The sequence below is a fragment of the Chiloscyllium plagiosum genome, chromosome 3 (genome assembly GCF_004010195.1).
Source record: "Chiloscyllium plagiosum isolate BGI_BamShark_2017 chromosome 3, ASM401019v2, whole genome shotgun sequence".
NCBI classification, from domain to species: domain Eukaryota; kingdom Metazoa; phylum Chordata; class Chondrichthyes; order Orectolobiformes; family Hemiscylliidae; genus Chiloscyllium; species Chiloscyllium plagiosum.
In genome coordinates, this window is record NC_057712.1 from 37,916,775 (window position 1) to 37,929,480 (window position 12,706).

The 12,706-nt window shown below is 40.9% G+C and overlaps 1 protein-coding gene across 3 annotated transcripts in view; it reads right to left on the reverse strand.

The window, feature by feature from the left end:
• Window positions 1-12,706, reverse strand: part of LOC122542453 (signal-induced proliferation-associated 1-like protein 2) — a 557,075-nt gene that overhangs the window by 221,576 nt on the left and 322,793 nt on the right. For all 3 annotated transcript variants that reach the window (XM_043680159.1, XM_043680169.1, XM_043680179.1), the window contains exon 9: window positions 4,493-4,767. In XM_043680159.1, coding sequence (XP_043536094.1) covers window positions 4,493-4,767 — 275 coding nt within the window. The remainder of the gene's footprint in view (window positions 1-4,492; window positions 4,768-12,706) is intronic.

Sequence of the window (12,706 nt, forward strand, 5' to 3'; positions counted from 1 at the left end):
AAAGAGACCTAAGGGGCAATTTTTTCATGCAGAGGGTGGTACGTGTATGGAATGAGCTGCCAGAGGAAATGGTGGAGGCTGGTACAATTGCAACATTTTAAGAGGCATTTGGATGGGTATATGAATAGGAAGGGTTTGGAGGGATATGGGCCGGGTGCTGGCAGGTGGGACTAGATTGGGTTGGGATATCTGATCGGCATGGACGGGTTGGACCGAAGGGTCTGTTTCCATGCTGTACATCTCTATTACTTGGCCTCCCCAGCTTTATGTGGTACAAAATGTCATAGGCTCACTACTCTTTGAGTGGGGATTTATTTTTCTCATCTTAGTGCTAAATGGTCTACCCTGTATCCTGGACTCTAATCCTTGACTCTGTAACTGGAGAAAACATTATCCCTGCATCCAGTCTGTACAGCACTGTTAGAATTTAATGTGTTTCAATCATAGCATGTCTCAACCTTCTAAACTCTACTGAATACAGGCCCAGTTGAACAAATTTTTCCTCAAAGGACAGTTCTGCCAGCTAAGTATGAGCCTAGTGAACCTCTGTTATACTCTTTCTTAGAGTCATAGAGCATGGAAACAGATCTTCTGTCCAACTAGTCCACACTGACCATGTTCCCAAAATTAAACTCGTTCCACATTTCCAAATTTGGCCCATATCCCTCCAAACCTTTCCTATTTGTGTACTTATCCAAATGTCTTTTAAATGTTGTAACTATATCTGAATCCACCACTTCCTCTGGTAGCTCATTCCATACACTAACCATACTTTGTATAAACAAGTTGCATCTCAGGTCCTTTTTAAATCTTTCTCCTCTTATCTTAAAAAGATGACCCCGAGTTTTGAAATCCTCCATCTTAGGGAAAAGACGTTCACCTTATCTCTGTCCCCTCATGATTTTATAAACCTCTATAAGACCACCCCTCAAGATTCAGTGAAAAAGGTCCCAGCCTATCCAGACTATTTGTATAACTCAAACCTTCCATTCCCAGCAACATCTCCTGAACGCTCTCCAGTTTAATAATATCCTTCCTATAACAGGGCAACCAGACCGCACGCAGTACTCCAGAAGAGGTTCACTAATGTCCAATACAATCTCAATATGACGTCCCAGCTCCTACACTCAAAGGTCTGAGCGATAAAGACAAGTGTGCCAATCACTGTCTACCTGTGACACAAATTTCAAAGAATTATGTACCTGAACCCCGAGGTTCTCTGTTCTACAACACTTCCCGAGGCCCTACCATTAATTGTATAAGTCCTGTCCTTGTTTGTTTTACCAAAATGCAATATCTCGTGTCCATCCAAATTAAACTCCATCTGCTATTCCTCAGCCCATTGAACCAATTGATCAGATCTCTTCATAATCTTAGATAATCTTCTTCACTGTCTCCTATACCATCAATTTTGGTGTCATCCTCAAACTTACTATCCATGCCTCCTATGCTCTCATCCAAATCATTTATATAAATGACAAACAAAAGTGGACCCATTACCAATCCCTGTGCCACACCACTGGTCACAGGTCTTCAGCCCAAAAACAACCCTTCACCACCACCCTCTGTCTGCTCTAAAAAGCAAATTCCACAGCAAATGTATTCTTTCTCAGGTATGGAGACCAAAACAACACACAATACTCCATATGCGGTCTCACTAGGACCCTGTATAACAGCAGTTAGCTGTCTCTCCTTCTGAATTCAAATCCTCTTGCAAAGATGGCCAGTATCTCATTTGCCTTCCCAATTGCTTCATGCACTTGCCTGTCTACCTTCATTGACTGGTGTACAAGGTCACCCAGATCCTTTTGTATACCCACATTTCCTAATATAAAGCCATTTAAACAATAGTCTGCCTTTCTGTTTTCCACGTCAATGTGAATAACATCACATTAAGCCATGTTGTGGCTTAAACACATCTGTTGTGTTTATCCACTCATCAGTTTGAATCATCCTCCTTACATCTCTCTATCTTGCTCAGTTTTGTGTCATCAGCAAAATTGGAAATGTTGTATTTGGATTTCCTCATCCAGATCATTCATATGTATCATAAATAGCTGGAGTTCCAAGCACTGATTTTTGCAGTACCCCACCAGTCACTCATTGCCTGCTACTCACAAAGAGAGCCATTTACTTCCACTCTCTGTTTCATGTCTGTCAATTAATTCTTGATCGATCTGAATATATTACCCCTTATCCCATGTGCTTAAACTTTGCCCATAAACCACTGGAGTTTCCTCTCCAAAAGTCTTCTGAAAATCCAAATACACCATATCCAAAGATTCTCCAATATCTGTTCCATTAGTATGTCCTCAAAAAAACTCCAGTGGATTGGTTAGGCATGAGTGGTCATTCATAAACCCAAATCGGCTGTGTCCAAACCCATTCACACCAACTTTTCTGTTATTGTGTCTTTTATGACACACAGAATGCCAGAAAAACAGGTTTGATAATTTAGTAGAAGTGAGGAATTGAGAGAAATAGTGATAATTTGTCATCAGCACATGTGTAAACTCATGCAGTGCCTTTGGATTATGTTACGTATCAACAGTATCCAGGGAGGGAAACTATTGTAATTGATTGTCTAACTATAATGAGATAGAAAAGAATTGTAGGTGCAAAATTTGGATTTATTTTAGACAGGACCAGAAGCTAGAATGCAGGCAGTCAGGACCAGAAGCTAGAATGCCAAACCATGCACAAATAATGGATCAAGATAGCCCAATTAAGAAATAGAAGAAACATAAAGAAATGAAGACACAATTAAGAAATGGGGAAGACAACTGTCACATCATCGAAATGGTGCCAAATCACACCAATTTATCCCCGCAAGCCTTTTATGCAGAATGCACACATTCTTTACCATCTCCAGGACCATACCAAGTCTCTGCATTGCAGTTACTGTATAGGAACACAATTATCAGCCCATCAGAGGCTATTGTGCTGTGGCCTTTTGGCTACATAATACCACTGTGATGTAACTGATAATGAAAACAAGTGTATGTACTCATAAGAAACTTGGTGGAGAAGCGCTATGACTATCCAGTGTTGGCTTCCTGTTGACATAATAAAGACACCACTTCACTATTGCAACTGAACACAGTGTTGAAGTTTTGCAACAGAGTATTTCTTCGACTTTTCAGAATGGAACCATATCAAAAGGAGTCCCAGCCAGGTGGACAATAAAAGGACAGTGGAGGACGATGGTGTCATCAACCATGTCAAACGTTCCTGACAAGTTGAGTAGAACGAGGAGGTCAAATTTATCTTCTCTACACAAAGGATGCCATTTGTGAATTGTTTCTTCCTTACACGGATATTTTTTTCAAAATGTAATAATGAGTTTAATTCAGATAAATGCAAGGTGCTGCATTTTGGGAAAGCAAATCTTAGCAGGACTTATACACTTAATGGTAAGGTCCTAGGGAGTGTTGCTGAACAAAGAGATCTTGGAGTGCAGGTTCATAGCTCCTTGAAAGTGGAGTCACAGGTAGATAGGATAGTGAAGAAGATCTGGGGCTGTTTTCCCTGGAGTGTCGGAGGCTGCGGGGTGACCTTATAGAGGTTTACAAAATTATGAGGGGCATGGATAGGATAAATAGGCAAAGTCTTTTCCCTGAGGTCAGGGAGTCCAGAACTAGAGGGCATAGGTTTAGGGTAAGAGGGGAAAGATATAAAAGAGACCGAAGGGGCAACATTTTCACGCAGAGGGTGGTACGTGTATGGAATGAGCTGCTAGAGGATGTGGTGGAGGCTGGTACAATTGCAACATTTTTCAGAGGCATTTGGATGGGTATATGAAAAGGAAGGGTTTGGAGGGATATGGGCCGGGTGTTGGCAGGTGGGACTAGATTGGATTGGGATATCTGTCGGCATGGATGGGTTGGACCGAAGGGTCTGTTTTCATGCTGTAGTCATAGGTAATTTGCACTGTCACTGCAGAAATCTTAAAGCATTTCTCAGCTTTATTTGTCACTTTAAAAAAAAGTTGAGTTATATTAAAACCAGGATAGAATTAAATGCTGACAGGTGGCAATTACATCATTGGACTTTGTTGTAGTTTATGGAGATTAGATTAGATTACTTAGTGTGGAAACAGGCCCTTCGGCCGAACGACCCTCCGAAGAGCAAACCACTCAGACCCATTCCCCTTCAGCTACCATTACAGACAATTTAGCATGACCAATTCACCTAACCTACATATTTTTGGATTGTGGGAAGAAACCGGTGCGCCCAGAGGAAACCCACGCAGACACGGAGAGAATGTGCAAACTCCACACAGACTTTTGCCTGAGGCGGGAATTAAACCCAGGTCTCTGGTGCTGTGAGGCAGCAGTGCTAATCACTGTGCCATCGTGTCGCCCATGAATATGTTCAGGTTAAAGATTCTCTGAATACTTAGGTTCACATTCAAACTGTTTTGAAGTATCTATTGAAAGTCATATTCCATGAGTTATTGACCAACATATCTCAAAACGATAAAGTTACTTACCTTCTGGGTGATCCATCTTCATGAGGCTGAATAATCACCACTTTCACAGTCACCGAGGTTCGTAAAAGGTCGATCATCTGCTCGTGGGTCAAGGTTGCCACCGCTACTTTGCAGATCTCAACAAGACGACTCCCTTGCCTCAGGCCAGCTTTCCAAGCATATCCAAATGGTTCAACATCTGCCACAATACCTTCAAAGTTAACATGGAATCCTAGCTGTCCAAGGCCGTTCCTTCTCAGAGTCATTTCTGCTGTTTCACAGCCTCTGGTCACTAACTGGATAAGAAGAATCACATTGTTAATTGTCTCCTCTAAATATATTTAGACCTGAAAAGATGTAACTTAAGTCAATTCGCCTGACTTTATTTAGAATCTGGTGTTGACAATACACACTGTCCTCAGAAAGATACACAGTTCAGAACTTTGAAATAGCCTGTAGTGTGACTGCCCTGAAACAGCCTGTATCTTGCAACTGTTTAGACAACAAAAGACTGTTAACCAACTGTTCTTTGTCAAATTCACAATTACATTTGATTTACAATCATACGCTTTACAATAATAAACCGATATCCCAACATCATCTTCAGAAGGAAAAAGCTTTTCCGGAGGTCCTCTCTTCGACCACTTACTTGGCATTTTTGGACATAAGCAATCACAGGATGGATTTTCAAAGTTTCTTACAATTAGTGATTATTTAATCTGTTATGCTCATATAATTAGTATTAGCACCTTTGATGGAATTGCAACATGGGCTATTTCATCCCGTGGTTTTCTAAATACAGTTACTCCACTCCCCGTCATTGGTTGCCTGTTAAATCAGTCAACACCGATGTAAACAATAACTATAATCCAGAATCGTCTTTATCCACCACATTATTTTAGGAAAGCACTGTATTCTGGACAGGGTACAGTCATGCGGTTTGTGAATCAGAAAAGGGCAAGAAAGTTGTTCATATAATTTCTCTTTAGGATTGCTGCAATATCTGGGGAACTATCCTTAAATTCAGGAAGATTCCAGAATAATTCAGGAGACACAGCAAGTCTGAATTTATCCTAACAAAAACCCAGAATTACAACTCACAGAAAACAAATCACAACGAAGTTTAAGTGACAAGTGCACAACATTCATATTGAAACACTGCAAACAAAGTTTAAATCAGTCAGTAAGTTTATTTTGGATTTTAGTTGTTTTTTCCACAAACAGATGCACGGATTACTACATGGATTTCTGAAATACCAAGTAGTTTCTCCTTAGTATTTGAAACTGAACAAACATCAATCATGGCTTCTTAGTTGCACAGAATGACAACATTATTTTTTGCCAGAACAGAGATGTTTGGTAATTCCTTCACCGATTACTCCTGGAGGTAGTGGTATGGACTGATTTTGCATTTTTAATCTGTGTTATGCAATTGTCCTCCACTCAGTCTTAATCTCCTTCCAGCCCATTGGTTGATACTGTCAGATAAATAATCATGCTTTTCCATAGATATTCTATTTGAAATATTTCAATATCGCATTAGTAGATGATTTAATTTTTTTTTTAAATTGTTGTTTTTCTTAGGTAAACCAAAGAAAACAATGTTATCTTATCTATGAACTGCTTTTTATCACTGTTTTCAAATCAGGAATATAAAATATCTCCAAAAAACTCTCAGCAGAGACTGAAAACAGAAATATCACAAAAGGTTTGATTGACAGACTATTGGGACATGAGGAAATACATTATTAACTGTTGAAGAATATACTCAAAGGTTTACTTTTAAGCTGGTTATGATGTATATTGAATTGATTAAATTCAATTCCAAAAGGTTACAAGATTAGTGACAGACCAAAAGTAAATGTTGTTTTAAATAGCTTCATGGATACTATAGGAGAGAAAGGAGAAAATAAGAGCAAATAGATCAAAGAGGCAAGCATAAAATCTTCTGGACAAGCTCTTCACATCACATGCAAGATGGAAGATTAGCAAAGGTCACAGAAATTGAGAACATAAATGCAAGTTGAAGGTTTCAATTTTAAAGATGCAATCGATATACAGCATATGTTTATATCTAATGGTTATATAGCTGTACAAATATGTGAAACAGAATACTAAATTTAGCCACAAAATCAGCCTGAAATATTACAAATGCCTTCAATATGTTCCCTTATTATATATAGGCTTTCCTGGGATAGGAGTTCATTTCTTTCCCCAGGTTCCTCAGGTAAAAAGCTCTGAACAAGTGCCAGACTTCCTAAAGCATTAATGTTAATGCATATCTCTTTCATAGACAACTTCAAGGAGGCATTTAAAGCTCTCTCCTTATTACAATAGTTAAATATCAGTTGTAGCTTTGTCATAATTTTCTTTGATAAATGGAGCCATATACATGAGTGCCATTCCAGATTTTAATACCCTTCAAGTGCATTACTCTTCAACAGAATGGCACTCTCTCAGCAATGTTAAAGAAGAGGAAATAGATCAAGTCTTTGAGTATGCTCTTAAATGAATGTTATTTGACAAGTAAAGAAATTTGAGTGATGTCCTGGCCAATGCTTTACTCCTCATACCAGCTATTCAACAGAAGAACACAAGATATCTGGTCTGAACAATAATTCTGCAAACTGGATGTGGCTGAAGCATTCACAGTAATCTTCAGCCAAAAGTGCCAAGTGGACGATTCATCTTGGCTTCCTCCAGTGCTCTCCAGCATTACAGATGCCAGTCTTCAGCCAATTAGATTCACTCCACGTGATATCAAGAAATGGTTGGAGACACTTGATACAAAAAAGGCAATGGGCCCTGACAATATTTCGACAATAGTACTGAAGACTTGTACTCCAGAACCTGCCACTCCCCTAGCCAAGATGTTCCAGTACAGCTACAACACTGGCATTTACCCGACAATGTAGATAATTGCCCAGGTATGTTTTGTACATAAAAAGCAGCACAAATCCAACTCAGCCAATTAATGCCCCATCAGTCTACTCTTGATCACGGACAGTCCAGAACTAGAGGGCATAGGTTTAGGCTGAGAGAAGAAAAGATAATAAAAGGGACCTAAGGGGCAACTTTTCACGCAGAGGATGGTGTGTGTGTGGAATGAGCTGCCAGAGGAAGTGGTACAATTGCAACATTTAAAAGGCATCTAGTTGGACTTATCAATAGGAACAGATTGGAGGGATATAGGCCAGGTGCTGCCAAACGGGACTAGATTAGTTTGGGATATCTGGTCGGCATGGACGAGTTAGACCGAAGGGTCTGTTTCCGTGCTGTTTATCTCTGTGACTCTAAAGTGACAGGATGTCATCAACAATGCTATTAAGCAGCACCTGCTCAGTTATGCCCAGTTTGGGTTTTGCCAGGACCACTCAGCTTTGGCTCAATCATGGACAAAAGAGCTGAAATCCAGAGGTGAGATGGGAGTGACAACCCCTGACATCAAGGCTGCATTTGAACAAGTGTGGCATCAAGGAATCCTCGCAAAACTGGAATCAATGGGTATCAGGGGTCAAACCCTCTGCTAGTTGGAGTCATGCCTGGCCCAAAGGCTGTTGGAGGTCAGTCATCTCAGCTCTAGGATATCTCTGTGGGGGTTTCTCAAGGTAGTGTCCAAGGCCCCACCATCTTCAGGTGCTTCATCAATGACCTTCTGCCCATCATCAATCAGAAGTGGGGATGTTCGCCAATGATTGCACCACGTTCAGCACCATTCGTGACTCCTCAGATACTGAAGTCCATGTTCAAATGCAACAAGATCTGGACAATATCCAGGCTTGGACTGACAAGTGATAAGTAACATTCGTGCCACACAAATGCCAGGCTGTGACCATCGCCAACAAAAGACAAACTAACCACCACGCCTTGACATTCAATGGTTTTATCATCACTGAATTCCCCATCATCAACATTCCTAGGGATTACCATTGACCAGAAATTCAACTCAACTCATCACATAAATAGAGTGGCTACAAAAATAGGTACAGGCTCGAAATAGTGGCAAATAACTCACCCCCTGTCTCCCCAAAGCCTCTCCATCACTTGCAAGGCACAAGTCAGGAGTGTGATTGAATAAACCTGTGTGATTGAGTGCAGCTCTAACAGCTCTCAAGAAACTTGACACCATCCAGGACAAAATAGCATGCATGACTGGCACTACATCCACAAGTATTCACTCCTTCCACCACTGACACTGAATAGCAGCAGCTGTGTATTATCTACAAGATGCACTGCAGAATTTCAGTAAAGATTCTCAGACAGCACCTTCCAAACCCACAACCTTCTATCTAGAAGGACAAGGGCAGCAGATATATGGGAACACCATCACCTTCAAGTTCCCCTCTATGTCACTCACCATCTTGACTTGGAAATACATTACCATTTCTTGACTGTCACTGAGTCGAAATCCTGGAATTCCCTCCCTAATGACTTTGTAGGTCAGCCCACAGCAGGTGGACTGCAGCAGTTCAAGAAGGCAGCTGACTAGATGGGGCAATAAATGCTGGCCAGCCAGTGACGCCCTCATCCTGTAAATGAATAAAACACCTATACGCCTGCAGAAATGCACGAAACTGGCAATCATGATTCTTGTTCAAATTCTCAGAAATGTTTACAAAACTTTGATAAAAGACACTACCTTCTGACCTGTAATGCCTTCACCTGTTTCACTTTCCAAGGAGGCTGACTTAATCAATTTTTGGGAAAGCCATGTCCCTTTTGAACATGGAGAAGATTCTCATATGAATCCTCCTGAATGACCTTCAAGAGGCCCAATGTGATTTCCATACATCCAGTGTAACCACAGACTTGATCTTTGTTGGTTAGTCGATCCAAGAAAAGTGTCTGGTACAACAGAGAAAGGTTTACATGACCATCATTTATTTGTCAAAGACCATTGAGTTGATCAAACACGAAACCCTTTGGAAATTCCATCAGAAACTTGGATTATCTTGCAAAATCTGTTACTATCCTGCAACTGCTACATGACAGAATAATAGCAACCATTCTTTGAAATGGATTGAAAATTAAGCTTTTCATATCTGGACAGGGTCAAGCATGGCTGCATGGTAATACCAACTCCACACAATATCCAAAACAAAAACAGAAATTACTGGAAAAACTCAGCAGGTCTGACAGTATCTGTGGAGAGAGATCAAAGTTAATGTTTCAGGCCCAGTGATCCTTCCTCAAAACTCATTCACACGGTATCTAATTCATTCTGATCTTGGAACTCATTTATGACAAGGGATCATAATGGTGTTTCTACTTGACAGGAAATTTTCAACCTCAACAGGCTGATGGTTAAGACTAAGGTAACTGCCCAGCATAAACAGATATTAACAATATACCCAAGATTATGTTGCTGTTGCCCACAGAACAAGCAATATTCAGACAGTGGTCAAACTAAATTTTTCCTGCAAAGATTCATTCTGAGATTTCTTGATGGCTACCATTTGATTTTTGAGGGCTATTTTTACTTTATTAGTAATTCCAAAATTAGGTGAGACACAGGGAGAGAGTGAGGACTACAGATGCAAGAGATCAGAGTACAAAAGTGTGGTAGTGAAAAGGTACAGCAAGTCAGGCAGCATCCGAAGTGCAGGAAAACCGATGTTCCAGGCATAAGCCCTTTACCTGAAGAAGGGCTTATGCTCGAAACGTTGATTTTTCTGCTCCTCGGATGTTGCCTGACCTGCTGTGCTTTTCCAGCGCCACACTCTTCTACTTAGGTAAGATGCAGTCAGTAGTAACATTATTTTCTATTAGCGAGTTTTGAGAAGATTTGTAGCTCAGATTGAGGTTATGGATGTAGGTTTGCTTGCTGACCTGGAAGGTTTGTTTTCAGACATTTTGACACCATACTAGGTAACATCATCAGTGAGCCTCTGGATGAAGTGCTGGTGGTATGGCCTGCTTTCTATTTGTGTGTTTGGGTTTCCTTAGGTTGGTGATGTCTTTTCCTATGGTGATGTCATTTCCTGGACTTTTTCTCAGGGGGTAGTAAATGGGATCCAAGTCAATGTGTTTGCTGATAGGATGCCATGCTTCTAGGAATTCTCATGTGTGTCTCTGTTTGAGTTGTCCTAGGATGGATATGTTGTCCCAGTCGAAGTGGTATCCTTCCTCATCTGTATGTAAAGATACTAGTGAGAGTGGTAATGTCTTTTTGTGTCTAGTATCTTTCTCCAGAGTGCTTCATCCAGAGGCTCACTGATGACGTTACCTAATGTGGTGACAAAATGTCTGAAAACCTTCCTGCTCAGCAAGCAAACCTACATCCATTATTTTCAATATTTTTGTTGATATATGGGTATTTGGATTCCCAGAGCAGAAAAGATCATGAATATGCTCAATAACATCAAGATTTTTTTTTTCCCATTTTAATCACTACTGTGATGTTTAGGAAATTTAAACTTAAATCCACATTACACAAGGAAATTTTTAAAATTAACAGTCAAAAGTTAGACATTATGTTTGCATAAAATAGAAACACAATTCATGAAAAGCACATTAATTTGAAAAGACTTAGTTTTCTGTGACTTCAGGTTTTCCTGTACCACAGTTAGCTAGATATTTAGTTGTTGACTAGTTCCTATTGGCAGTCACCCTCTCGATTTCCCATCTCCTCTCCTTTCTCGAAATCCAGTTCTAGCGTCATCCAGCACATTTGCGCTTCTACTGACTTTTCTGATAAATTGAATTTTCCCACCCCCTGATTTTGCTTGGGAGACTTGCTCCCCCTTGACCTCACCAGTCTGGTTCACCACAGGTGCTCCTCCAAGTATAGGCTGTTTTCATCCCCCTCCTGCTGATGATAGGCATAACAGTGAATCAACTGGTAGTAAATGTAGGAGGGGTGGGGGAACAAGAGAGAGATTGTCCCAAGATTGGATGAGCAGCTCCTTTCAATTTTCACTTCCAGTAAGAGGGGACTCTTCATGAGTCACCCTTGTTTCATTTTACTGAGGTGATTCGGTCTTTTCTGGGGTCAATCTCACCCTTCACTGCATTGTATTTTGCTTGCTGCATTCAGACAACTCTCAATTTCTCCAAATCCACAGGGTTGGTGATTTACTCAACATCAGTAAGACCAAAGTCCTGCACTAACCCTTCCTGGGGCAAGGACCTAAACCTCCAATATTGTTACTAATCAGCAAACTTCATAAATCATTCCATATCTCAGCAGTAATCTTTCTCAAAAGTTCATATTTGAAGAAGAAATTCAGCACAAAACCACCTGTGCCCATATGACCTTCCAAAATTCAGGATCTTTGACACCAGAGATCTCTATAAAGGAAAAAAGGCTTTTATCTGCAACATTGTTTCATCCTATGGAAGCATTATGAGAAAGTGAGGACTGCAGATGCTGGAAATCAGAGTCAAAAAATGTGAAGCTGGAAAAGCACAGCAGGTCAGACAGCCTCCGGGGAGCATGAGAATCAACCTTTTGGGAGTAAGCCCTTCATCAGCAATCTCTGAAAGGTTTATGCCTGAAACGTTGACTCTCCTCTCCTCGGATGCTGCCTGAACCGCTGTGCGTTTCCAGCGTCACACTTTTCGACCTATAGACACATTGCTGGGCAATGGAGGATTTCCACACTAGATGTCTACACAGGATACTCAAAGTCATGAGTAGCAAACAAATCCAGCCAAAGCCAGTTCCTTCAGCCATGATAATGCAAAACCAGCTCTGCTGGTCTGGACGCGTGCCGAAATAATTGACTTCTGCAGAAAATCCTCTTTTCATAGCGGAAGGATGGCATTTGCTTGAAAGGTAGACAGGTCATATTGACAAAAGGAGTAAATTGACATTGGTGCACATAAAGGTGCTAATTGACTTCAGTTCAAACATCCTGTCATCCAACAAGCTGCAAAACAGTCAGAAATTGACTGGATAAACTCTCCTGCAAAAGAAGCAACAAAAACAGTTAAAGATTGTTAAAAGTGGATAAATCTCCAGAACTGATCAGGTGTACCCGAGAACTCTGTGGGAAGCTAGAGAAGTGATTGCTGGGCCTCTTGCTGAGATATTTAGATTAGCTTAGATTACATTACAGCGTGGAAACAGGCCCTTCGGCCCAACAAGTCCACACTGACCCGCCGAAGCGCAACCCACCCATGCCCTTACCTTTACCCCATACCTAACACTACAGGCAATTTAGCATGGCCAATTCACCTGACCTGCACATCTTTGGACTGTGGGAGGAAACCGGAGCACCCGGAGGAAACCCA